Raw genomic sequence first — 27,977 nt, 5'->3', positions numbered from 1 at the left:
TTCTATGAACCAAACGCGAGTTTCTCTCGCACAACCCCATTTTCAAATCAGGCAAATCAGGTCATGACCCCTATTTTTGGAAACGCTGACTTACAACCATGTGACCTCCAGGTTGAGTTTGATGGTTCCCAGGTCATTAACGTCTACAGCCACCACCTGAGGCATGGCCGTGAACAGATCCTTGGTCTCACAGATCACACTGCCCACCAGGATGTGAGTGGCCAGGCCCTTTAGCTCCGTCACCTGATTGGACCACAGACAGGAAGTTAGAGGTCAGATCACACTGCCCACCAGGATGTGTGGCTAGACCCTTCAGCTCTGTCACCTGATTGGACCAAAGAGATAGTTGGGACCAGGGGTCAAAGGTAATTTGGCTTCAGAACCTTTGGAGGACTGTGGTTTGCCCTCAGAAATGGTTTGACAGAGGCAGCATTCAAAATTAAATACATTGCAGATGCCTGTCAGATCCCCGCACGCCTGGATAGGTATTTAACATATCAGCTAACCAACCGCATCATATGATATAACATTCTCATGTGTACCTTGATGTTGATGAGGTCTGTGATGAGGGGCGTGAAGATCATCTCCTCTCCGTCCCAACTCTGTCTGGAGTTCACCTCTATCTTCCCCTTCAGCTTCCAGCGCTGACGCCCATACCGCATGAAGATCTGACGGAGGGAGGGAGGGAGAGAAACAGAGAGAGATGGAAGGAGGGTGGAGAGGGAGAAAGGAAGAGAGAGAGAGAGAGAGGAGTTAGAGATAGATGAAAGGCAAAGGAGACAGAAGTCAAGAGCCATGAAACAGTTGTTTTTATGTTTTCATAATCGCCATTTTGGAGCCGGTCTGCAGATTGGGAAAGACACAGTTGTCTACTTCTGATGTAGAGGGCCTCATTCATATAACTCACCTCATACTGGTCTCCTGGACAGAGACGAGCAAAACCAGCAAGACCTGAAGTGAGAGAGGGATGGAGAGCGAGGGAGGGGGGGGGGGGGGGGGCAGAGAGAGAGATGAAGAGAGAGATGAAGAGAGAGAGAGGGATGGAGAGCGAGGGGGGGGCAGAGAGAGAGAGAGAGAGAGAGATTAAGAGAGAGAGAGGGATGGAGAGACAAAGAGAGATGAAGAGATACTCATTGCTTGTTTGTCTCCAGTTTTCCCTACGAGATACCTCTACTCTAACGGCTGTCCCACTGGCCTCAGTCTTACCTTTCATTTTGATATGGAACTCCCCCAGCATGTTCTCCAGCTCCCCCTCTAACGTGCTCATATTCTGGGGAGGAAGGGAGAATGATCAGCACAAAAACAACAAAAAAAAAGGAGACAAACCAAACCCATTCATCAAACTTTGACATCAGGCACCAGAACTGTGTTTGATCTCAGTGGGTGATCCGTATGGTGCCGGTGAATGGCCTGATGATTACAGAGTATAGTTGTGTATTCGCGAGGATCCACACCTCTGTGTACTCCTTGTATCTGCGGTTGACCTCTGACATGCTCTCTCTGGTGGCCTTGGTGGAGGGAGATGCAGAGAAGGCCTGCTTCATCTTACTGGCTCCCTCCCTCAGCCTGCGCTGGATACAGAATGCCTCATACAGCTCATCCACCTACAGGGGACACAGAGGGTCATAGTTCAAATCGATACACCGTAGCATAGAGAGGGTTACACACTTAGACATGTAGAAAGTACAGAGAGCAGAGGGTTATAGCCTTAAAATACACAACAAAGAGAGGGCTACATATTATTAACCTATAAAAAAGTATGCCTTTCACAAACACACATACTCTGCACGTTCTGTACCGATCGTGCAGTAACAGTCTGGGAAGCTTGTGATGTTCCATTCAGCGTTAACAGAAGTCCTGAGCCTGATACAAGCTTGTGATGTTCCATTCAGTGTAAACAGAAGCCCTGGGCCTGAAACAAGCTTGTGATGTTCCATTCAGTGTAAACAGAAGCCCTGGGCCTGAAACAAGCTTGTGATGTTCCATTCAGTGTAAACAGAAGCCCCGGGCCTGAAACAAGCTTGTGATGTTCCATTCAGCGTTAACAGAAGCCCCGGGCCTGAAACAAGCTTGTGATGTTCCATTCAGTGTAAACAGAAGCCCTGGGCCTGAAACAAGCTTGTGATGTTCCATTCAGTGTAAACAGAAGCCCTGGGCCTGAAATAAGCGTACAAATCTAATCCATCCTCCCTCTTACATAAAGATACTAAATATTCAGCATGCAGATGAATGATCATTTTCTAGAATACTGCGGTGGCTACCTGAGGGACACATTTAGATTTACACATTTAGATCACAGCACACTGACCGACATCCCCCTTCATATTAACTATGCTAAACCCATGGACTGAGGAGAGAAAAGGAGATAGAGGGATGGAGAAAGACAGCTGGCAAGGACTTCAACATGACAGCAGAACATAATGCCCAGGCTGTGAGCAGAGCAACAACCCCCACTATTACACCCCCAAGCCCCATCCTGTGACCTAAGCAGTATGTATCAGATGTTCAACATGCTCTGCTCACACCTACTGTGATGGTCCGGGCCTAAACCACACGAAAACAACACTAGACACTATGGAACACAAATATGTTATTATCTCATCCTGGAAAATACAAGGACTGAGGTCATCTGCCTTTGGGCTAAAGAGCAGGAACCCAGACTTCATCAAATAAATTGGAAATACAGACATTGTCATCCTACAAGAAACATGGTTTAAAGGAGATTGACCCACTGGTTGCCCTCTAGGTTACAGTCCCATCCACCAAACTACCAGGTGTGAAACAGGGAAGAGACTCAGGGGGTATGCTAATTTGGAATAGAACAGACCTAACCCACTCTATTAAATTAGTCAAAACAGGAATATTTGACATTTGGCTAGAAATTAATAAGGAAATTATCTCAACAGAGAAAAATGTCCTCCTGTGTGCTACCTATATCCCCCCAATAGAATCCCCATATTTAACAATGACATCTTCTCCATCCTAGAGGGGTAGATCAACCATTTCCAGGCCCAGGGACATGTACTAGTCTGTGGCGACCTAAATGCCAGAACCGGACAAGAACCTGACACCCTCAGCACACAGGGACAAACACCTACCTGGAGGTGACAGCATTCCCTCCCCCATATGCCCCCCTAGACACAGCTATGACAAAACAACCAATGAAAACAGGTCACAACTCCTGCAGCTCTGTCCTACGCTGGGTCTGTACATAGTCAAGGGTAGGCTTCGATGAGACTCCTTTAGTAGGTACACCCACAGCTCATCCCTTGACAGTAATACAGTAGGTTACTTTATCACTGACCTCAACCCAGAGTCTCTCAGAGTGTTCACAGTCAGCCCACTGACACCCCTATTAGACCACAGAAAAATCACAGTCTACTTGAACAAAGCTGTTTGCTGATGACCTGGTGCTGCTGTCCCCAACCAAGGATGGCCTACAGCAGCACCTAGATCTTCTGCTCAGATTCTGTCAGACCTGGGCCCTGACAGACCTGGGCTGGGCCCTGACAGACCTGGGCTGGGCCCTGACAGACCTGGGCTGGGCCCTGACAGACCTGGGCTGGGCCCTGACAGACCTGGGCTGGGCCCTGACAGACCTGGGCTGGGCCCTGACAGACCTGGGCCCTGACAGACCTGGGCCCTGACAGACCTGGGCTGGGCCCTGACAGACCTGGGCCCTGACAGACCTGGGCCCTGACAGACCTGGGTCCTGACAGACCTGGGCCCTGACAGTAAATCTCAGGAAGACAAAAATAAAGGTGTTCTGTAAAAGGTCCAGTTGCCAGGACAACAAATACAAATTCTACCTACACACCGTTGCCCTAGAGCACACAAAAAAAACGATAAATACCTTGGCCTAAACATCAACGCCACAGGTAACTTCCACACAACTGTGAATGATCTGAGAGACAAGGCAAGAAGGGCATTCTATGCCATCAAAAGGAACATAAAATTCAACATACCAATTAGGGCCTTCGTAAAAATGCTTGTATCAGTTATAGAACCCATGGCCCTTTATGGTTGTGAGGTCTGAGGTCCGCTCACCAACCAAGACTTCACAAAATGAGACAAACACCAAATTGAGACTCCGCATGCAGAATTCTGAAAAAACATCCTCTCTGTACAACGTAAAACACCAAATAATGCATGCAGAGCAGAATTAGGCCGATACCCACTAATTATCAAAATCCAGAAAAGAGCCGTTAAATTCTATAACCACCTAAAAGGAAGCGATTCCCAAACCTTCCATAACAAAGCCATCACCTACAGAGAGATGAACCTGGAGAAGAGTCCCCTAAGCAAGCTGGTCCTGGGACTAATTACTTGACACATTGGAAAGAATGCTAGAATGCTATTTGGCCCTAAACAGAGTGTTTCAGTGGCAGAATACATGACCACTGTGACTGACCCAAACTTAAGGAAAGCTTTCACTATGTACAGACTCAGTGAGCATAGCCTTGCTATTGAGAAAGGCCGCCGTAGGCAGACATGGCTCTCAAGAGAAGACAGGCTATGTGCTCACTGCCCACAAAATGAGGTGGAAACACTAGCTGCACTTCCTAACCTCCTGCCCAATGTATGACCATATTAGAGAGACATATTTCCCTCAGATTACACAGACCCACAAAGAATTTGGAAAACAAACCCAATTTTGATAAACTCCCATATCTACTGGATGAAATACCACAGTGTCTCATCACAGCAGCAATACTTGTGAACTGTTGTTACAAGAAAAGGGCAACCAGTGAAGAACAACCACTGTAAATACAACCCATGTTTATGCTTATTTATTTTCCTTTTTGTACTTTAACTATTGGCACATCATTACAACACAGTCAGAGAGAGAGGAGAAAGAGCTGAGTCAGAGAGAGAGGAGAAGGGGCTGAGTCAGAGAGAGAGGAGAATGGGCTGAGTCAGAAACAGGAGAAAGGACTGAGTCAGAAACAGGAGAAAGGGCTGAGTCAGAGAGAGGGGAGAAAGGGCTGAGTCAGAGAGAGGAGAAAGAGCTGAGTCAGAGAGAGAGGAGAAGGGGCTGAGTCAGAGAGAGAGGAGAAAGGGCTGAGTCAGAAACAGGAGAAAGGGCTGAGTCAGAAACAGGAGAAAGGGCTGAGTCAGAGAGAGAGGAGAAAGGGATGAGTCAGAGAGAGAGGAGAAAGGGCTGAGTCAGAGAGAGAGGAGAAAGGGCTGAGTCAGAAACAGGAGAAAGGGCTGAGTCAGAAGAGAAAGATCTGATTCAGAGCAATGAGGATTTGAAGATGACTCTGACATTTTGTATCACATGGGGATATTCCTCAGCCTTAAGTGTCCCACTTGCGTCGCCTAATTAGCTAGCTTTTGAGGTGGCACGTTCGGCTAAGAGGATGGTTTGTTTGTGAGGCAGACGTCCTGAGTCCGCGCCAGGTATGGGCCGAATCAGGAGAAAGTGGTACTCGCTAAGCAAGCAGCGTGACATCCTTCACAATTGCTTGTTCTGATATTTCCTTTAAAAAAAGTAATAAAAATGAATATTACTGGACTGTTGGAGCTAAAAACACCTGCAATAACATCTGTAAATCTGTGTACGCGACCAATAAACTTAGATTTTTATCTACTTTCTCCTGAATCATGAGATTTATTCAATCAAAGAGTTTAATTCATTCTAACAATGAAGTCTCCATGTCAATTAACTCTCTATAACAATGTCACATTAAGTTATTTGAGCTATATAAAGTTAAACAATTGCAGAGGGGGAGAGTGCAGTAACCAGACCCTCTGTGCCAACTTTTACCCTATAGGATTCAGGTCACCAAGTGGTATCTGATGAATGGGGACTTGGTGGAGTGGGCAGAGACAGACAGACAGCCGCTGGTGTCAGTCAGTCTAAGGTGGGATGCCTGCTGGTGTCAGTCAGTATAAGATGGGATGCCTGCACTGCTGTTGCAGGGGAGAAACAATGACACTGCATTACTCTACTACCATTAGACTCTACTGAACATCTTGGCCATGTTCTGTTATAATCTCCACCCGGCACAGCCAGAAGAGGACTGGCCACCCCACATAGCCTGGTTCCTCTCTAGGTTTCTTCCTAGGTTCCTGCCTTTCTAGGGAGTTTTTCCTAGCCACCGTGCTTCTACACCTGCATTGCTAGCTGTTTGGGGTTTTAGGCTGAGTTTCTGTACAGCACTTTGAGATATCAGCTGATGTACGAAGGGCTATATAAATACATTTGATTACTACCATTCGACTCCGCTACCATTCGACTCCGCTACCATTCGACTCCGCTACCATTCGACTCCGCTACCATTCGACTCCGCTACCATTCGACTCCGCTACCATTCGACTCCGCTACCATTCGACTCCGCTACCATTCGACTCCGCTACCATTCGACTCCGCTACCATTCGACTCCGCTACCATTCGACTCCGCTACCATTCGACTCCGCTACCATTCGACTCTGCTACCATTCGACTCCGCTACCATTCGACTCCGCTACCATTCGACTCCGCTACCATTCGACTCCGCTACCATTCGACTCCGCTACCATTCGACTCCGCTACCATTCGACTCCGCTACCATTCGACTCCGCTACCATTCGACTCCGCTACCATTCGACTGTACTATTCATTCTCCTGACCTAGACCAGACAGAGGAAGGCTAACATAGTATTGGCAGTTCACATGATTTTAGTTTGATTGATTTTCTTTTAAATCTGTGGTAATGTCACTTTAAGGAAGTTCTTTAAGTGTTTTTAAAGTGACAAAGTTTAAAGAGTTCTCAGTGGGAAAGCCTCTCTAGAGATTGTGATAACGTATCACCATCTTTCTGGGCCTGAGGATGTAGCTCTGTGTCACCCTCCTCCCCTTACCCATCACCCCAGGGAATGAAGGACAGGGTGACTGGGCAGGCTTTTCTAAATGGACACTGTAGTGAAAACACTGTGCAACAGCAGCTGAGGGAGGGAGGGAGGGAGGGAGGGAGGGAGGGAGGGAGGCAGGCAGGCAGGCAGGCAGGCAGGCAGGCAGGCAGGCATGGACACTGTAGTGAAAACACTGTGCAACAGCAGCTGAGGGAGGGAGGGAGGGAGGGAGGGAGGGAGGGAGGGAGGGAGGGAGGGAGGGAGGGAGGGATGTTCAGCAGGCACACACACAGCTAGCAATAGAGGGACGAGCTCTATTCACAAGTGTGTCTTTAATCTTCTGTGGCTTTCGTCCTCTTAGGTTTAAAGAGGAACTCACTAAAAGTAGATTTAACCCACAAACAAACACCAAACATCATCAAGAAAGATAGAGGACCCAGAGATGACCAAGAGATGACCCAGAGGATATGTCTTTAACCAACCAACATCCAAACCAAAATATAATTCTAATGTATCACACACACACACACACATAAGTTGACCTGCATGTCATGGACTAAGAAAGACTAAAGGAAATCCTCTTACGTTGTGTTTATCATCTGAGTGTGGATCTACTCTTCCTCTCTACATTACACCAGGGACTAGCAGAGATAAGGCCTGCAGCCACGTCATGTAGTACTCCCTGAGGGGAGGGGACGGTCAGAGAACAGGCGGATAGGCCCGGATCCCAAACCATCAGACAGACAACTTCAGGGACCTGAACTACTGATGTTCAGCATCATAGGGAACAGAATTTCACCTAGATAATGTATAATAATATCTATAAAACGCTCAATAAATTATTAGACAACTGCATCTCATGTGCATTGGCATAACCTTCACACATGACATTTTCTCATGAATAATTTCTTATTAAAGACTTTAAAAGTACAATTTAATTTAAAGTGTGACCCTCTACATGCAGTTTATTAATGATAAGCCAACTCCAAGGGAGGAGGGGTAGTGCCAGGCCAAGCTGTCTGAGGTAGCTCGGGGCCATGTGGCACAGACCAGGCTGTCTGAGGTAGCTCGGGGCCATGTGGCACAGGCCTCTGTCTGAGGTAGCTCGGGGCCATGTGGCACAGGCCAGGCTGTCTGAGGTGAGGTAGCTCGGGGCCATGTGGCACAGGCCAGGCTGTCTGAGGTAGCTCGGGGCCATGTGGCACAGGCCAGGCTGTCTGAGGTAGCTCTGGGCCATGTGGCACAGACCAGGCTGTCTGAGGTAGCTCGGGGCCATGTGGCACAGGCCAGGCTGTCTGAGGTGAGGTAGCTCGGGGCCATGTGGCACAGGCCAGGCTGTCTGAGGTAGCTCGGGGCCATGTGGCACAGGCCAGGCTGTCTGAGGTAGCTCGGGGCCATGTGGCACAGGCCAGGCTGTCTGAGGTAGCTCGGGGCCATGTGGCACAGGCCTCTGTCTGTGGAGGAGGGGACATGTGTTGGGTGACAGGGGGACAGAGACACCACGACATCAACCTGACCAGTGATGTAGTCCTCACACACACTAACAAATACGGACACAACCATACTGAAAGAGAATAGGAGGTGCCTGGAAGTCCCAGCTTATCTGGCCTTTAATATCTTGCCCTCATCGCTCTAATGAGGGCTAGGCAGTACCGGTGAGCAGACGCACGCACGCACGCACGCACACACACACACATCTAAGCAAGGCAACATCACAGGGCTGATTCATACCACCTGCTCCCCAATTACACTTATCATCTGCAGACAGGGCAGGCATCACTTTGGACTGCCTGATGTGTTGAAGAAAGGACACAGGGATGGTTGTGCGTCATTCACAGCCAGCGATGGTTTAGTACCTCCTGGTACCAAGGCACCCTGAGGGGGGCCATTCTGTCTCCAACTGGGTAGGTCTTAGTCCAAGAGCAATTACACACACACATGCACACACACACACACACACACACACACACACACACACACACACGACACCCACGCACACACAGTGACACACACACACACACACACACACAGTGACACACACACAGTGACACACTCAACAATAACTATTTATCCATGTATAGTCCTCTTTTCAGGCTGATTATATATTTTCTTCAGAACGACAAGCTAAAGAGGTGACTGCTCTCCCCCCTTCCTCCCACCTGTTGCAATCACCACTTCCTGTTTGGCCCTGCGCTACTTCCTGTCAACACCCGCCGCGGGTGGTGTGTGTACACTGTGCTGTGTACACACACTGTGTGTGTGTGTGTGTGTATACTGCAGTGTGTATTGCAAAGCTCTCTGTATCACTGTTACTGCTGAGATATAGTCCTGCACCGTTAGGCTGACACACGTAAATTTAAATGATGAGGTAGGCTGTGGATGTAGATTAAATTATGAGGTAGGCTGTGGATGTAGATTTAATGATGAGGTAGGCTGTGGATGTAGATTTAATGATGAGGTAGGCTGTGGATGTAGATTTAATGATGAGGTAGGCTGTGGATGTAAATTTAAATGATGAGGTAGGCCGTGGATGTAGATTAAATGATGAGGTAGGCTGTGGATGTAGATTTAATGATGAGGTAGGCTGTGGATGTAGATTTAAATGATGAGGTAGGCTGTGGATGTAAATTTAAATGATGAGGTAGGCCGTGGATGTAGATTAAATGATGAGGTAGGCTGTGGATGTAGATTTAATGATGAGGTAGGCTGTGGATGTAGATTTAATGATGAGGTAGGCTGTAGATGTAGATTAAATGATGAGGTAGGCTGTGGATGTAGATTTAAATGATGAGGTAGGCTGTGGATGTAGATTTAATGATGAGGTAGGCTGTGGATGTAAATTTAAATGATGAGGTAGGCTGTGGATGTAGATTAAATGATGAGGTAGGCTGTGGATGTAGATTTAAATGATGAGGTAGGCTGTGGATGTAGATTTAAATGATGAGGTAGGCTGTGGATGTAGATTTAATGATGAGGTAGGCTGTGGATGTAAATTTAAATGATGAGGTAGGCTGTGGATGTAGATTAAATGATGAGGTAGGCTGTGGATGTAGATTTAAATGATGAGGTAGGCTGTGGATGTAGATTTAAATGATGAGGTAGGCTGTGGATGTAGATTTAAATGATGAGGTAGGCTGTGGATGTAGATTTAAATGATGAGGTAGGCTGTGGATGTAGATTTAAATGATGAGGTAGGCTGTGGATGTAGATTTAAATGATGAGGTAGGCTGTAGATGTAATTCCCTGACATCATCAGTGTTTCATAGGGCAGTCAGTCCGTCTGGTGATTCTCCTAGCGGAGTTCTTTACTCACATTGATCTCAGTAGATAGCTATCTGCTGACGGCTGGGCTGGGCTGGGCTGGGCTTGTGTTTGTGTGCGTGTGTGTGTCAGCAATCCGCCACCCAGAGCTAGGCATCAGCTGGCTGCCTACGTTAGAACACTCATGCTCCTAGCATGCATTGTCCCTTGTCCAATTAATAATACAATGCTGTCAAATGTTAAAAAAATACAACAAAGTCGTCTTACAAAGTTGGACAAAACTGTATATGAGAAATGTTTGTGTTGTTCTTATTCAGAAAACTCCCCAGTATTCTCATAACTTCAAATTTAGTTCATTCATCACTAGCAATGACAATGTGTAATTCTTGTGTAGAAAGCACTTCTTATTAAATTCATACAATTCTCATACAGTTTACCGTTCACAGAGGGCCAAATGATTCATGAATGGAGGAGAACATTGCTAGGTGTAACAATGCTAGGTGTGAGGGACAACAAAACAGCAGAAAATGGTAGCGCTCAACACTAATGAATCACGCAGGCAGCACACCTCGGTTGAAAGGCCTCAGAAACATTACATCATCTGAAGTAATGAAAGAAGAGATACCTTCTGCTTTTTCAAAAGTTGGAAGTACACAGAGTTCAAAAACCTGTTTCTGAGTGTGTAGATAGAGGAGTGTGTGTAAAAAGATTTAACGTCACACTATAATTTACTCTTCAGAAACCTTAAAGCCAAAGTCTCTGTTTCCATGGTTACCTTTGGCACAGGAGCTGTTTTTGGTTTGTGTGTTGTGCTGTGGTTGACTGGTGTTCGTCTGGAGGTTGGACACACTGCAGGGCTACTGGAGAGGAACCATAGAAAATCAGACGGTACATGATAGGGATGCCACCCAATCTGGCAACAACAGGGACGCGGCATGGGAAAATTCTACCCAATCTGGCAACAATAGGGACACGGCAGGGGCGAATTCTACCCAATCTGGCAACAATAGGGACACGGCAAGGGAGAATTCTACCCAATCTGGCAACAATAGGGACACGGCAGGGGAGAATTCTACCCAATCTGGCAACAATAGGGACACGGCAAGGGAGAATTCCACCCAATCTGGCAACAATAGGGACACGGCAAGGGAGAATTCTACCCAATCTGGCAACAATAGGGACACGGCAGGGGAGAATTCTACCCAATCTGGCAACAATAGAGACACGGCAAGGGAGAATTCCACCCAATCTGGCAACAACAGGGACGCGGCATGGGAAAATTCCACCCAATCTGGCAACAATAGGGACACGGCAAGGGAAAATTCCACCCAATCTGGCAACAATAGGGACACGGCAAGGGAGAATTCTACCCAATCTGGCAACCGCAAAAGGGAGTACAGCCAGGGGGTGTCAGAGGTGCAGGCCGATTAACATTAAAGGACGTGTGTGTGTGTGTGTGTGTGTGTGTGTGTGTGTGTGTGTGCTCAAGGCCTTTGCTCTCAGCAAATACATTTGAGACCTCAGAGGTCAAAAGGTCAAACCAGAGTAGTTGACATTAAGGGCGGTGTCCACAACACTGACAATCTATCTACAACACTGGTTGATGGTTGGAGAGTATGGTTCAGCTTTGATGGAAGGGTCCATAGCAACACTCATTAGCTGCTGTTGCTAGTGCGTGGGGAGGCTGGCTGAGCTGTCACGGAGTGTGTTGGCATGTGGGGGTGGCACAGAGGGCACAAAGAGAGGAGGAGGAAAAGTGAACTGGAGAGGGCACAGTTTTAACCCTCTCTGAAGCACTTCATGCTCTCTTAAGGGTCTCAGATGGAAGGGTTTTCACTCAGTATGCTGCCTCGCAGATTGGGCTACAGCAGAATCTATCCAAGGCAGTGCAGGAACACAGTCTGCTGTGCTAGTATGGAAATACCTTGCTCATGTGAAACTCCAACCGCCTCATGTACCTCTCGATGGTTTTGATTTGCTGCAGACAGAAATAGAACAAGCTAGAGTTAAAATGTGTTGGTGACAAGAGAAGATATTGTCAGTAAATCACGCATCTACGCCTCTAAACCATGACAGCAGTTAAAACAGAGGGTAACATGATCAAAGAGGTTAGACTTTCAGCTGAGAGGAGACTATGGTACGGTAATCTAATCCCTCCTCTGACTTTACCTGGCAGGGAACTTCATTAAATGTAAACACACACAAACACACACTTCAAAGATCCATCCCATCCCCACTCTGACAGAAAGGTTAGGCAGGCCCTACCCAGGCCCTACTCACTCACCTTGTCAAGGTCATACAGGACTCCCTGGGGGGGAAAACACACGAAAACACACACACACACACACGTTAGTTACTGCACAGTATATGGAGGCACAGCTCACGTCTACACAATTAAATGCAAAGCATATTGCGGTTGTCTGACATCAAAAGGAATATGATTTCTATTAAAACAGCCTCCTCTCATGGAGAAGCTGTCTTCAGTTAGAAGAGCTGAAATGTGTTTGTTCTGTGACTAGCGTAGTAGCTACCAGCTTCAGAACCCAGGTGAGAGGCATCTTATGTGAAATGTCACGATGATGAAACAACACCATTATCATTAACAACATTATCATCAGACTAATTAGAATGAGGAGACATGAGGTTCGCTAGCAGTGTTAATCAACCCAGGCCTCTGGGACTACCGTTTCTCATATCGGATCCCAACACTAGCAGTGTTAATCAACCAAGGCCTCTGGGACTACCGCTTCCCATATCGGATCCCAACACTAGCAGTGTTAATCAACCCAGGCCTCTGGGACTACCGCTTCCCATATCGGATCCCAACACTAGCAGTGTTAATCAACCCAGTCCTCTGGGACTACCGTTTCAGATATCGGATCCCAACACTAGCAGTGTTAATCAACCCAGTCCTCTGGGACTACCGCTTCCCATATCGGATCCCAACACTAGCAGTGTTAATCAACCCAGGCCTCTGGGACTACCGCTTCCCATATCGGATCCCAACACTAGCATTGTTAATCAACCCAGGCCTCTGGGACTACCGCTTCCTATATCGGATCCCAACACTAGCAGTGTTAATCAACCCAGGCCTCTGGGACTACCGTTTCTCATATCGGATCCCAACACTAGCACATCTGATTCATATAATCAAGGGCTTGATGAATAGTAGACTAGCCAAGGGCTTGATGAATAGTAGACTAGCCAAGGGCTTGATGAAAAGTAGACAAATTCAAGGGCTTGATGAATAGTAGACTAGTTCAAGGGCTTGATGAATAGTAGACTAGTCAAGGGCTAGTTGAATAGAAGACTAGTCAAGGGCTTGATGAATAGTAGACTAGTTCAAGGGCTTGATGAATAGTAGACTAGTCAAGGGCTAGTTGAATAGAAGACTAGTCAAGGGCTTGATGAATAGTAGACTAGTCAAGGGCTTGATGAATAGTAAACTAGTCAAGGGCTTGATGAATAGTAGACTAGTCAAGGGCTTGATGAATAGCAGACTAGTCAAGGGCTTGATGAATAGTAGACTAGTTCAAGAGCTTGATGAATAGTAGACTAGTCAAGGGCTTGATGAATAGCAGACTAGTTCAAGAGCTTGATGAATAGTAAACTAGTCAAGGGCTTGATGAATAGTAAACTAGTCAAGGGCTTGATGAATAGTAGACTAGTCAAGGGCTTGATGAATAGTAGACTAGTCAATGGATTGATGAATAGTAGACTAGTCAAGGGCTTGATGAATAGTAGACTAGTCAATGGCTTGATGAATAGTAGACTAGTCAAGGGCTTGATGAATAGTAGACTAGTCAAGGGCTTGATGAATAGTAGACTAGTCAAGGGCTTGATGAATAGTAGACTAGTCAAGGGCTTGATGAATAGTAGACTAGTCAAGGGCTTGATGAATAGTAAACTAGTCAAGGGCTTGATGAATAGTAGACTAGTCAATGGCTTGATGAATAGTAGACTAGTCAAGGGCTTGATGAATAGTAGACTAGTCAAGGGCTTGATGAATAGTAAACTAGTCAATGGCTTGATGAATAGTAGACTAGTCAAGGGCTTGATGAATAGTAAACTAGTCAAGGGCTTGATGAATAGTAGACTAGTCAAGGGCTTGATGAATAGTAGACTAGTCAAGGGCTTGATGAATAGTAAACTAGTCAATGGCTTGATGAATAGTAGACTAGTTCAAGGGCTTGATGAATAGTAGACTAGTCAAGGGCTTGATGAATAGTAAACTAGTCAAGGGCTTGATTAACAGTAGACTAGTCAAGGGCTTGATGAATAGTAGACTATTTCAAGGGCTTGATGAATAGTAGACTAGTCAAGGGCTTGATGAATAGTAGACTAGTCAATGGATTGATGAATAGTAGACTAGTTCAAGGGCTTGATGAATAGTAGACTAGTCAAGGGCTTGATGAATAGTAAACTAGTCAAGGGCTTGATGAATAGTAGACTAGTCAAGGGCTAGTTGAATAGAAGACTAGTTCAAGGGCTTGATTAACAGTAGACTAGTCAAGGGCTTGATGAATAGTAGACTATTTCAAGGGCTTGATGAATAGTAGACTAGTCAAGGGCTTGATGAATAGTAGACTAGTCAAGGGCTTGATGAATAGTAGACTAGTCAAGGGCTTGATGAATAGTAGACTAGTCAAGGGCTTGATGAATAGTAGACTAGTCAAGGGCTTGATGAATAGTAGACTAGTCAAGGGCTTGATGAATAGTAGACTAGTCAAGGGCTTGATGAATAGTAGACTAGTTCAAGAGCTTGATGAATAGTAGACTAGTCAAGGGCTTGATTAACAGTAGACTAGTTCAAGAGCTTGATGAATAGTAGACTAGTCAAGGGCTTGATGAATAGTAGACTAGTTCAAGAGCTTGATGAATAGTAGACTAGTCAAGGGCTTGATGAATAGTAGACTAGTCAAGGGCTTGATGAATAGTAGACTAGTCAAGGGCTTGATGAATAGTAAACTAGTCAAGGGCTTGATGAATAGTAGACTAGTCAAGGGCTTGATGAATAGTAGACTAGTCAAGGGCTTGATGAATAGTAGACTAGTCAAGGGCTTGATGAATAGTAGACTAGTCAAGGGCTTGATGAATAGTAGACTAGTCAAGGGCTTGATGAATAGTAGACTAGTCAAGGGCTTGATGAATAGTAGACTAGTCAAGGGCTTGATGAATAGTAGACTAGTCAAGGGCTTGATGAATAGTAGACTAGTCAAGGGCTTGATGAATAGTAGACTAGTTCAAGGGCTTGATGAATAGTAGACTAGTTCAAGGGCTTGATGAATAGTAGACTAGTCAAGGGCTTGATGAATAGTAGACTAGTCAAGGGCTTGATGAATAGTAGACTAGTCAAGGGCTTGATGAATAGTAGACTAGTCAAGGGCTTGATGAATAGTAGACTAGTCAAGGGCTTGATGAATAGTAGACTAGTCAAGGGCTTGATGAATAGCAGACTAGTCAAGGGCTTGATGAATAGTAGACTAGCTTAATCAGATGTGCTAGCGGTTGGATAGATCCAACATGTGAAATGACATGACCCTGAGGACTGGGTTGAGAACCACTATGCTACATAGGAGTGTATAGGACAGGGTTCCCCAACTGGCGGCTCGCGGGTCATTTTATTTTGTCCCCAAGTTTTATGAGTCCCCCTCAAAACAAAAGTTGTTTTATTTGTATTTAGTTTTTCATTGTTGGACATAAAAGACTGATAAAACCCCAGCAAATCAGCTCCAAATTATTTACATTTTGTAAATCTGTCCCAAGCTATTCCCACGCATAACATATACAAATAAAACATGCACAACGCATATAACATAATATGTGATATAAACAAGGTTTGAAATGATTATGTTTTAGTCAAATATTATATCTGTCTGGGCTTTATGCGGTCAATACAAATGACTTGTAATTACGCTCCTGCCCCCTGACCATCTTCTCAAGAAAAAAACATTCCATGGCTGAATCTAGATGATGATCTCTGGTGTAGGGTCTATGATGTATTTAGGATTGACATATACTACAGTTAGTGTTGTTGATGACATCCTGTCTCACATCCTGTCTCACCAGTCTGGAGTTCCTCTTCATGTCCTTCATCAGAGAGGTGAGTTTGTCCAGCCCTGTCTGGTGCACCTCCAGATACTCACTGAGGGAGAGAAAGGGGAGAGAGGGATGGAGGGGGGGAAGGGGGGGGGGGGTAGAGGGGAGGGAGAGAGTGGGAGGAGGGAGATATAGGAGGGGGAGGGAGAGAGAGAGAGGGGGAAGGAGAAGGGGAGAGGGGAAGAGGGAGAGAGACAAAAGAAAAGGGAGGAGGAGGGAGGGAGGGAGGAGGAAGGGAGAGGAGAAGAGGAGGGAGGGGCAAGGGAGGGAGAAAGGGAGAGGAGGTGGAAGAGCTGTCAATACAGACATGTCACCAACGTTATCATATGGGCCATCTGTGTGTGTGTGTGCGTGTGTGTGTGTGTGTGTTGTGTGTGTGTGTCCAAGGGATGGAAACTATGTGAGAGGCGAGGCAGCATGTTTGAGTGATGAGAGGGGGAGGGAAAGAGAATGTGTGTATTAGCAACAGCTTCTATCTCCAAGCCATTGGACTGCTGAACAGTTCATCAAATGGCTACCCGGAAACTGTTTTACGCTGCTGCTAATCTTTGTTTATCTATGCATAGTCACTTTACCCCTACCTACATGAACATATTATCTCAAGTACCTTAACTCACCAGTACCACCTGTATATAGCCTCGTTATTGTTATTTTATTGGGTTACTTTTTTTATTTGAGTTTATTTAGTAAATATTTTCATAAAACCGCATTTTTGGTGAAGGGCTTGTAAGTAAGCATTTCACAGTAAGGTCTACCTACACCTGTGACAAATACAATGATTTGATTTGAAAAGAGGGAGAGGAGAAATAGGGGTGTCAGTGGTATGTGTGTGTGTGTGTGTGTGTGTGTGTGTGTGTGTGTGTGTGTTAGGGCTGGGAAGTGTTAGGGCTGGCAATTGCCAGGAAACTCACGATACGATGTCATCACTATACTTAGGTGACAATTTTTTATAACCTTGTTTTAACTAGGCAAGCCAGTGAAGAACAAATTCTTATTTGCAATGACGGCCTACCCCGGACAAACCCTCCCCTAACCCAGACGACGCTGTGCCAATTGTGCGCTGCCCAATGGGACTCCCCAATCACGGCCGGTTGTGATACAGCCCTGGATCGAATCCGGGTCTGTAGTGAAGCCTCTAGCACTGTGCCTTAGACCGCTGTGCCACTCAGTCCCCCAGATACAATATGCATTGCAATTCTTACTATTCTCCCAAATCTATATGTTGTGACTCGATACTGGGATTTTATTGCATTTCGATGTTCCAAACATATTGCTCACAATACTATATGTCTAATGCCGAGGGACCAGAGAGCCATGTAAATAAAAGTGCCTAAAACAAATTGGCTCCCTATTTAAAAAGATGGAGAACAAGCTATGAAGGAAAAATACTGGAGTTTTGGTGCAGGTACAGCCAACTACTGCAAAATAATATTGTGATATTGTTAAAATTCTATGATATATCATCCAAAAATACTATCCCAATATGTAAATGTTTTTATTTTTTCTGTCTGTGTGTGTGTGTGTGTGCTTACTCCAAGCCTTGTTTAAGGGCCCCATACACCTCCTCCACCCTCTCGGGCTGGGGCTCCCTGGAGCCGCTGCTGGCCTTGTGCCCTGACAGATGGGGCTTCTTGGGCGTGGGTTTCTTCTGCACTGCGGAGTTCCCCATGAACGAGTTACACCTGGACACACACACAGAAACAAACTAAATTGGACGGTTTTCTTTGGGTCCTCAACAAAAGAAATAGTCACAAAGGAGGTCTTTTTTTTTTAAAAGTCAATACAGCCATTTTGACTACTCACTCCATATGAGTCATGCAGTTGTCTTTTCATAACAGGATACAGAAAAAGCACACACACACACACACACACACACAGCCTAGCGACAGCCCAATCGCCTAGCGACAGCCATCACGGCAACCTGGTCCCAGTATAGTAGGCGGAGGAATAGGAACCTTTTAATTTTTATTTATTTATTTCACCTTTATTTAACCAGGTAGGTCAGTGGAGAACACCTTAATTTAACCAGGTAGGTCAGTGGAGAACACCTTTATTTAACCAGGTAGGTCAGTGGAGAACACCTTAATTTAACCTGGTAGGTCAGTGGAGAACACCTTTATTTAACCAGGTAGGCCAGTGGAGAATAAGTTCTCATTTACAACTGAGACCTGGCAAAGATAAAGCAAAGCAGTACGACAAAAACAACAACACAGAGTTACACATAAACAAACGTACAGTCAATAACACAGTAGAATAAACATCTATGTACAGTGTGTACAAATGTAGAAGAGTAGGGAGGTAAAGCAATAAATAGGCCATAGAGGTGAAATAATTACAATTTAGCATTAAACACTGGAGTGATAGTTGTGCAGATGATGATGTGCAAGTAGATACTGGGGTGCAAAAGAGCAAGAGGATAAGTAACAATATGACAATATGAGGTAGTCGGGTGGGCTATTTACAGATGGGCTATGTACAGGTACAGTGATGGGTAAGCTGCTCTGACAGCTGATGCTTAAAGTTAGAGAGGCAGATAAGAATCCAGCTTCGGTGATTTTTGCAATTCGTTCCAGTCATTGGCAGCAGAGAACTGGAAGGAAAGGCAGCCAAAGGAAGTGTTGGTTTTGGGGGTGACCCATGAAATATACCTGCTGGAGCGGGTTCTACGGGTGGATGTTGCTATGGTGACCAGTGAGCTGAGATAAGGCGGGGCTTTAGCTAGCATAGACTTATAGATTAATTGTACTGGGGTCAGGGGTTAGACTTCTTCAGAAGTCTACTAACTGCTCTATTGGCAATGTGTGACATTCACATACTCTTTATACTATTATCTACCCTACAGTGATGGAACTGGTTTGAATGAATGAGGTCCTCATGATTGACTCTTAAATCTCTAAGATTATGAACAAATCATGAGACAGGTTCATATTTATACATACTAGGTTTCCAATGCAAGTGCATCTCTGTGTTTCGCTACTAATTGTATATAATGAAGTTGGGTCAAGAGCTTCAACAACAAATGTGTGTGATGGTGTGTAGTGTAGATTACAGGAACACAGCAGTGGTATCTTCATAATGAGAAACACAGTGACTTCAGGAAGCGTTCACACCACTTGATTTTTTACACATCTTGTTGTGTTACAGACCGAGTTAAAACTTGATTCAGTTGAGATTGTGTCACTGATCTATACACAGCATCCCATAATGTCAAAGTGGAATTTTGTTTGTAGATATATAAATGTTTTATGAATAAATAAAAATGAAGCTGAAATGTCTTGAGTCAATAAGTATTCAACTCCTTTGTTATGCCAAGCTTAAATAACTTCAGGAGCAAAAATGTGCTTAAACAAATTGCATAAAACGTTGGATGGACTTATTCCGTGTTCAAAAATAGTGGTTGACATGATTTTTGAATGACAATCCCATCTCTGTACCCAACACATACAAATATCTGTAAGGTCCCTCAATCGAGTAGTGAATTTCAAGCATAGATTCAACCACAAAGTCCAGGGAGGTTTTCCAATGCCTCGCAAAGAAGGGCACCTATTGGGTAAAAAAAAAAGCAGATATCGAATATCCCTTTGAGCATGGTGAAGTTATTAATTACACTTTGGATGGTGTATCAATACACCCAGTCACTACAAAGATACAGGCATCCTTCCTAACTCAGTTGCCGGAGAGGAAGAAACTGCTCAAGTATTTCGCCATGAAGCTGATGGTGATTTTATCACAGTTACAGTGTTTAATGGTTGCGATGTGAGAAAACTGAGGATGGACCAACCACATTGTAGTTACTCCACAATACTAACCTAAATGACAGAGTGAAAGGAAGGAAGACTGTGCAGAATAAAAGTATTCTAAAACATGCAACCAGTTTGAAACAAGGCACTAAAGTAATACTGCAAAACCATTTGCAAAGAAAATAACTTTTTGTCCTGAATACAGAGTGTTATGTTTGGGGCAAATCCAACACAACATATGACGGAGTACCACTCTTCATATTTTCAAGCATGGTGGTGGTTTCATCATGTTATTGGAATGCTTGTCATTGGCTAGGGAGTTTTTTTAGTATAAAAATAAATCGGAACAGGGCCTCTCGAGTGGCACAGCAGTCTAAAGCACTGGATCGCAGTGCTAGAGGCATCACTACAGACCAGGGTTCGATCCCAGGGTGTGTTACAACCAGCTGTGACCGGGAGACCCATGAAGCGGCACACAATTGGCTCAGCGTCATCCGGGTTAGAGGAGGGTTTGTCCGGACGGGATTTCCTTGCGCTCTAGCGACTCCTTGTGGCGGGTAGGGCGCATGCACACTGACACGGTCGCCAGCTGTATGGTGTTTCCTCCAACATATAGGTGTGGCTGGCTTCCAGGTTAAGTGAGCAGTGTGTCAAGAAGTAGTGCGGCTTGGCGGGTCGTGCTTCGGAGGATGCACGGCTCTCGACCTTCACCTCTCCCGAGTCCATACGGGAGTTGCAGCGATGGGACAAGACTGACACTACTAATTGGATATCATTAAATTGGGGAGAAAAAGAGGTAAGTACAAAAAAATGTAACTGAATACAGCTATAATCACAGGCAAAATCCTAGAGGAAAACCTGGTTCAGTCTGCTTTCAACAGACACTGGGGAACAAATTCACCTTTCAGCAGGACAATAACCTGAAAAACAAAGCCAAAGCTACACTGGAGCTGCTTACCAAGGCGACATTGAATGTTCCTGAGTGGCGTTGTTACAGTTTTGACTTAAATTGGCTTGAAAATCTGTGGCAAGATTTGAAAATGGCTGTCTAGCCATAATCAACAACCACCTTGACAGAGCTTGAAGAATTTAAAAAATAATAATGGCCAAATAAAAAGTTTAAAAATCAGTAAATTCATTAGGCCCTAATCTATGGATTTCACATGACTGGGCAGGGGTGCAGCCATGGGTGGGCCTGGGAAGGCATAGCCACACCCACTTGCGAGCCATGCCCAAGGCCAGCCGATCAGTTTTTCCCCACAAAGGGGCTTTATTACAGACATAAATACTCATCAGTTTCATCAGCTGTCCTGGTGCCTGGTCTCATGATGATCCCGCAGGCTCCCGGGTGACGCAGGGTCTAAGGCACTGCATCTCAGTGCTTGAGGCGTCACTACAGACACCCTGATTCGAATCCAGGCTGTATCACATCCGGCCGTGATTGGGAGTCCCATAGGGTGGCGCACAAGTGGCCCAGCGTCGTCCTGGTTTGGCCGGGGTAGGCTGTCATTCAAAATAAGAATGTGTTCTTAACTGACTTGCCTAGTTAAATAAAAGGTTAAATAAATATCAAATAAAAGCAGGATGTCCTGGGCGTGGTCTGCGGTTGTGAGGCCAGTTGGATGTACTGCCAAATTCTCTCAAAGAACATTGGAAGCAGCATACGGTAGAGAAGTGAACATTAAAATCTCTGTCAACAGCTCTGGTCGACATTCCTGCAGTCAAATCAAATCAAAGTTTATTTGTCACATGCGCCGAATGCAACCTTACAGTGAAATGCTTACTTACAGGTTCTAACCAAAGGTGCAAAAAAAGGTATTAGGTGAACAATATGTAAGCAAAGAAATAAAACAACCGTAAAAAGACAGGCTATATACAGTAGCGAGGCTATAAAAGTAGTGAGGTTAAAGTGACTATGCATATAAGATAAACAGAGAGTAGCAGCAGAGTAAAAGAGGGGTTGGGGGGGAACACAATGCAAATAGTCCGGGTAACCATTTGGCTACCTGTTCTGGAGTCTTAAGGCTTGGGGGTAAAAACTGTTGATAAGCCTTTTTATCCTAGACTTGGCACTCCGGTACCGCTTGCCATGCGGTAGTAGAGAGAACAGTCTATGACTGGGGTGGCTGGGGTCTTTGACAATTTTTAGGGCCTTCCTCTGACACCGCCTGGTGTAGAGGTCCTGCATGGCAGGCAGCTTAGCCCCAGTGATGTACTTGGCCGTACGCGCTACCCTCTGTAGTGCCTTGAGGTCAGAGGCAGCGCAATTGTCGTACCAGGCAGTGATGCAACCATGCTCTCGATGTTGCAGCTGTCGAACCTTTTGAGGATCTCAGGACCCATGCCAAATCTTTTTAGTTTCCTGAGGGGGAATAGGTTTTGTCGTACCCTGTTCTCAACTGTCTTGGTGTGTTTGGACCATTCTAGTTTGTTGTTGATGTGGACACCAAGGAACTTGAAGCTCTCAACCTGCTCCACTACAGCCCCGTCGAAGAGAATGGGGTAATGCTCGGTCCTCCTTTTCCCGTAGTCCAAAATCATCTCCTTAGTCTTGGTTACGTTGAGGGATAGGTTGTTATTCTGGCACCACCTGGCCAGGTCTCTGACCTCCTCCCTATAGGCTGTCTCGTTGTTGTCGGTGATCAGGCCTAACACTGTTGTGTCGTCTGCCATCTTAATGATGGTGTTGGAGTTGTGCCTGGCCATGCAGTCGTGGGTGAACAGGGAGTACAGGAGGGGACTGAGCACACACCCCTGGGGAGCTCCAGTGTTGAGGATCAGCGTGGCAGATGTGTTGCTACCTACCCTCACCACCTGGGGGCGACCTGTCAGGAAGTCCAGGATCCAGTTGCAGAGGGAGGTGTTTAGTCCCAGAACCCTTAGCTTAGTGATGAGCTTTGAGGGTACTATGGTGTTGAATGCTGAGCTGTAGTCAATGAATAGCATTCTCACATAAGTGTTCCTTTTTTCCAGGTGGGAAAGGGCAGTGTGGAGTGCAATAGAGATTGCATCATCTGTGGACCACGCACCAGAGACTCCTGTGGCGGGCCGGGCGCAGTGCACGCTAACCAAGGTTAGCAGGTGCACGGTGTTTCCTCCGACACGTTGGTGCGGCTGGCTTCCGGGTTGGATGCGCGCTGTGTTAAGAAGCAGTGCGGCTTGGATGGGTTGTGTATCGGAGGACGTATGACTTTCAACCTTCGTCTCTCCCGAGTCCGTATGGGAGTTGTAGTGATGAGACAAGATAGTAGCTACTAACAATTGGATACCACGAAATTGGGGAGAAAAAGGGGGGTAAAATAAATAAAAAAAATAGAAAAAAAATAGAAAAAAAGTCAGTGAAGACACCTGCCAGTTCGTCAGCGCATGCCCGGAGCACACGACCTGGTCCATCTGGCCCCGCAGCCTTGTGAATGTTGACCTGTATAAAGGTCTTACTCACGTCGGCTACAGAGAGCGCAACCACACAGTCGTCTGGAACTGCATGCCTCAGTGTCGCTTGCCTCGAAGCGAGCATAGAAGTGATTTAGCTCGTCTGGTAGGCTCGTGTCACTGGGCAGCTCGCGGCTGTGCTTCCCTTTGTAGTCTGTAATAGTTTGCAAGCCCTGACACATAAGACGAGCGTCGGAGCCGGTGTAGTATGATTCAATCTTAGCCCTGTATTGGCGCTTTGCCTGTTTGATGGTTCGTCGCAGGGAATAGCTTCCGGGTTAGAGTCCCGCACCTTGAAAGCGGCAGCCTTTAGCACAGTGTGAATGTTGCCTGTAATCCATGGCTTCTGGTTGGGATATGTACGTACAGTCACTGTGGGGACGACGTCCTCGATGCACTTTTTGATAAAGCCAGTGACTGATGTGGTGTACTCCTCAATTCCATCGGAAGAATCCCAGAACATGTTCCAGTCTGTGATAGCAAAACAGTCCTGTAGTTTAGCATCTGCTTCATCTGACCACTTTTTTATAGACCGAGTCACTGGTGCTTCCTGCTTTAATATTTGCTTGTAAGCAGGAATCAGGAGGATAGAGTTATGGTTGGATATACCAAATGGAGCTTGCCAATTGCACTCTCCCTAAAATCTTTAGACATCTGTGGCATTGTCTTGTGTGGCAAAACTGCAAATTTTAGGATAGCTTTCCTGGTCCCCAGCACAAAGTGCACCTGTGTAATGATCATGCTGTTTAATCAGCTTCTTGACATGTCACACCTGTCAGACAGATGGATTATCTTGGTAAAGTAGAAATACTCACTAACAGGGATGTAAACAAATGTGTGCACAAAATTTGAACAAAATAAGCATTTTGTGCATATAGAACATTTCTGGAATCTTAAATTTCAGCCCATGAAACATGGGACCAACACTTTACATGTTACGTTTATATTTCTGTTCAGTATAGAAGCCAGTAGTGGAAAGCGCTTACAGATTTACCCAAAACGACTCACAGCTGTAATCGACACCAAAAGGTGGTTCTACAAAGTATTAGATACATTAGATAATTAGGTTTTTCCTTTTCAATAAATGTGCAAATATTTCTAAAAACATATTTTCACTTTGTCATTATGGGGCATTGTGTGTCGTTGAGTGAGTTAAAACAGCTATATAATCCATGTTGAATTCAGGCTGTAACAACAGAATGTAGAATAAGTCAAGCGGTATGAGTACTTTGTGAAGGCTCTGTAGCTACTTCCTTATAAACAGCAGGATTATGGGGACACAGTGACAGCAGATTCCTCTACAAGTCAGAACGTACCACATACTGCTGCCTGCCTGGAACCCAATACCGTAAGACGCTCTGGAAAAGCTAAATGACTAACATGTAATGAAGAGCTTCCACAAATCTAGGACAACGTGCAAAATGAGAGCACCGTGCTGCCTTGGGGTCACGCTAGTGTAGCTAGCTATGTTACGTTCAGTAGGGCACCGTGCTGCCTTGGGGTCACGCTAGTGTAGCTAGCTATGCTACGTTCAGTAGGGCACCGCGCTGCCTTGGGGTCACGCTAGTGTAGCTAGCTATGCTACGTTCAGTAGGGCACCGCGCTGCCTTGGGGTCACGCTAGTGTAGCTAGCTATGCTACGTTCAGTAGGGCACCGCGCTGCCTTGGGGTCACGCTAGTGTAGCTAGCTATGCTACGTTCAGTAGGGCACCGCGCTGCCTTGGGGTCACGCTAGTGTAGATAGCTATGCTACATTCAGTAGGGCACCGTGCTGCCTTGGGGTCACGCTAGTGTAGCTAGCTATGCTACGTTCAGTAGGGCACCGTGCTGCCTTGGGGTCACGCTAGTGTAGCTAGCTATGCTACGTTCAGTAGGGCACCGCGCTGCCTTGGGGTCACGCTAGTGTAGATAGCTATGCTACGTTCGGTAGGGCACCGTGCTGCCTTGGGGTCGCGCTAGTGTAGCTAGCTATGCTACGTTCAGTAGGGCACCGTGCTGCCTTGGGGTCACGCTAGTGTAGCTAGCTATGCTACATTCAGTAGGGCACCGTGCTGCCTTGGGGTCACGCTAGTGTAGCTAGCTATGCTACGTTCAGTAGGGCACCGTGCTGCCTTGGGGTCACGCTAGTGTAGCTAGCTATGCTACGTTCAGTAGGGCACCGCGCTGCCTTGGGGTCACGCTAGTGTAGATAGCTATGCTACGTTCAGTAGGGCACCGCGCTGCCTTGGGGTCACGCTAGTGTAGATAGCTATGCTACGTTCAGTAGGGCACCGCGCTGCCTTGGGGTCACGCTAGTGTAGATAGCTATGCTACGTTCAGTAGGGCACCGCGCTGCCTTGGGGTCACGCTAGTGTAGATAGCTATGCTATGTTCAGTAGGGCACCGCGCTGCCTTGGGGTCACGCTAGTGTAGATAGCTATGCTACGTTCAGTCGGGCACCGCGCACACACTTTGATGTTCTTGCCCCATTCCCTTGAGCTCCCTCATTATCTATGTGAGACACTCGTCTGACAGTCGCTAAATGCTTACCCAACGAATTCATGCAAAGAAATTACTACATCCACAGTCAGAGAGGGAAGTATCTTTACAGTTTTAATGTCACATGCACAAGTACAGTGAAATGCCTGTTCTTGCAAGCTCTATCGACAAGAATCAATAACAATGCAATACTAAAAATAACAAGGTAGAACAAAAACACACAAAATATATACATATAAAAAAAGAAGGAACATGATAAAGTAAGTAAGAATATGATATTCAGGGTCAGTCAGTTCCAGTATCATATTTACAATGTGCAGGGATACTGGAGTGATAGAGGTAAATATGCTTCCAATGCTTCACTAAAGAAGACTAAGGTCTGAGTTGAAAGCAGATAACAACATCTCTCTTTTTCTCTCTCTATCACCATATCTCTCTCTCTCTCACCATATCTCTCTCACTATCTCACCATATCTCTCTCTCTCTATCACCATATATCTCTCTCTATCACCATCTCACCATATCTCTCTCTCTCTCCATCACCATCTCACCATATCTCTCTTTCTCTCTCACCATATCTCTGTCTCTATCACCATATCTCTCTCTCTCTATCACCATCTCACCATATCTCTCTATCACCATATCTCTCTCTCTCTATCACCATCTCACCATATCTCTCTCTCTCTCTCTCTCACCATATCTCTCTCTATATCACCATATCTCTATAACCATATCTCTGTCTCTCTCACCATATCCCTCTATCACCATCTCTCTCACCACATATCTCTCTCTCAACCCATATCTCTCTCTATCATCATATCCCTATAACCATCTCTCTCTCACCACATCTCCCTCTCACCACATCTCCCTCTCACCACATCTCCCTCTCACCACATCTCCCTCTCACCACATCTCCCTCTCACCACATATCTCTCTCTCACCCATATCTCTCTCTATCATCATATCCCTATAACCATCTCTCTCTCACCACATCTCCCTCTCACCACATCTCCCTCTCACCACATCTCCCTCTCACCACATCTCCCTCTCACCACATCTCCCTCTCACCACATCTCTCTCTCACCACATCTCTCTCTCACCACATGTCTCTCTCTCACCACATGTCTCTCTCTCACCATACGTCTCTCACCATACGTCTCTCACCATACGTCTCTCACCATACGTCTCTCACCATACCTCTCTCACCATACGTCTCTCACCATACGTCTCTCACCATACGTCTCTCACCATACGTCTCTCGCCATATCTCTCTCGCCATATCTCTCTCGCCATATGTCTCTCGCCATATGTCTCTCGCCATATATGTCTCTCGCCATATATGTCTCTCGCCATATATGTCTCTCGCCATATCTCTCTCGCCATATCTCTCTCGCCATTTGTCTCTCGCCATATGTCTCTCGCCATATGTCTCTCGCCATATATGTCTCTCGCCATATATGTCTCTCGCCATATCTCTCTCGCCATATCTCTCTCACCATATCTCTCTCTCACCATATCTCTGTCTCTCTATGAATCACAACAGATGTTGGATACTGAAGCAGAGGTCTGTGATATCCTCCTATTGTCCAGACTGATACATTCAGGACAAACAGAAACGTGGGAAAACCTGTGTATTTTGAACTTTGACACAAATCTCTGTTGACATCAACGCATGATGTAAACCTACTTTCCAGGTTATACACACATGTATCAGATAAGGATTCAGCCTTCTGTGTCTAAGAACAAAATGAGTTACGCTTAGGCAATGATCTAAGGTCAGCTTTGCATTTTCTCCACTAAGAGCTAAGGTTAGAATTTGGGTACGACACACTGATCCTAAATCTGTGCCTAGAAAGCCTTCAGGCCAATATCCACCTCACTATTCCCTTACCGCGAGCGTCTCTCCTGCAGTGTGCTGAAGCCGGCGAAGGATTGGCTCCGGATGATCCCATTGGGTCCCCCAGGGGAGTGCGTTCCGGCCGCCATGATCTCTGGGACGCGGGATGACACTCCTAGAAAGCGAGCGAGAGAGAGCAAAAGAGAGAGAGGGAGAGAGATTGGGCTACAGTAACATGAGCTTCAGGAAACTAACAGAGATAGATATAATTGAGGCGTAGAGTGGAACTAGA

At 45.8% G+C, this 27,977-nt stretch overlaps 1 protein-coding gene across 8 annotated transcripts in view; it reads right to left on the bottom strand.

Annotated features, from left to right (window-relative positions):
• The window catches only part of LOC110489380 (rho family-interacting cell polarization regulator 2), a 123,170-nt gene that overhangs the window by 16,819 nt on the left and 78,374 nt on the right, over positions 1-27,977 (bottom strand). For 5 of the 8 annotated variants that reach the window (XM_036970838.2, XM_036970834.2, XM_090227561.1 and 2 more), the window contains exons 2-11: positions 27,740-27,860; positions 17,731-17,880; positions 16,166-16,244; positions 12,384-12,407; positions 12,024-12,077; positions 1,455-1,604; positions 1,207-1,270; positions 908-951; positions 543-668; positions 95-243 (exon numbers count right to left, since the gene is read on the bottom strand). In XM_036970838.2, the coding sequence (XP_036826733.1) occupies positions 95-243; positions 543-668; positions 908-951; positions 1,207-1,270; positions 1,455-1,604; positions 12,024-12,077; positions 12,384-12,407; positions 16,166-16,244; positions 17,731-17,880; positions 27,740-27,860 (961 nt within the window). Of the gene's footprint in view, positions 1-94; positions 244-542; positions 669-907; positions 952-1,206; positions 1,271-1,454; positions 1,605-12,023; positions 12,078-12,383; positions 12,408-16,153; positions 16,245-17,730; positions 17,881-27,739; positions 27,861-27,977 lie in introns of all 8 variants that reach the window. The other 3 variants (XM_036970832.2, XM_036970837.2, XM_036970836.2) reach the window with 1 other exon arrangement.

The sequence above is a fragment of the Oncorhynchus mykiss genome, chromosome 30 (assembly GCF_057628025.1).
Source record: "Oncorhynchus mykiss isolate SJ-2025 chromosome 30, ASM5762802v1, whole genome shotgun sequence".
NCBI classification, from domain to species: Eukaryota; Metazoa; Chordata; class Actinopteri; order Salmoniformes; family Salmonidae; genus Oncorhynchus; species Oncorhynchus mykiss.
The sequence above is the reverse complement of the archived record's forward strand: the minus strand, read 5'-3'. Positions and strand labels throughout refer to the sequence as shown.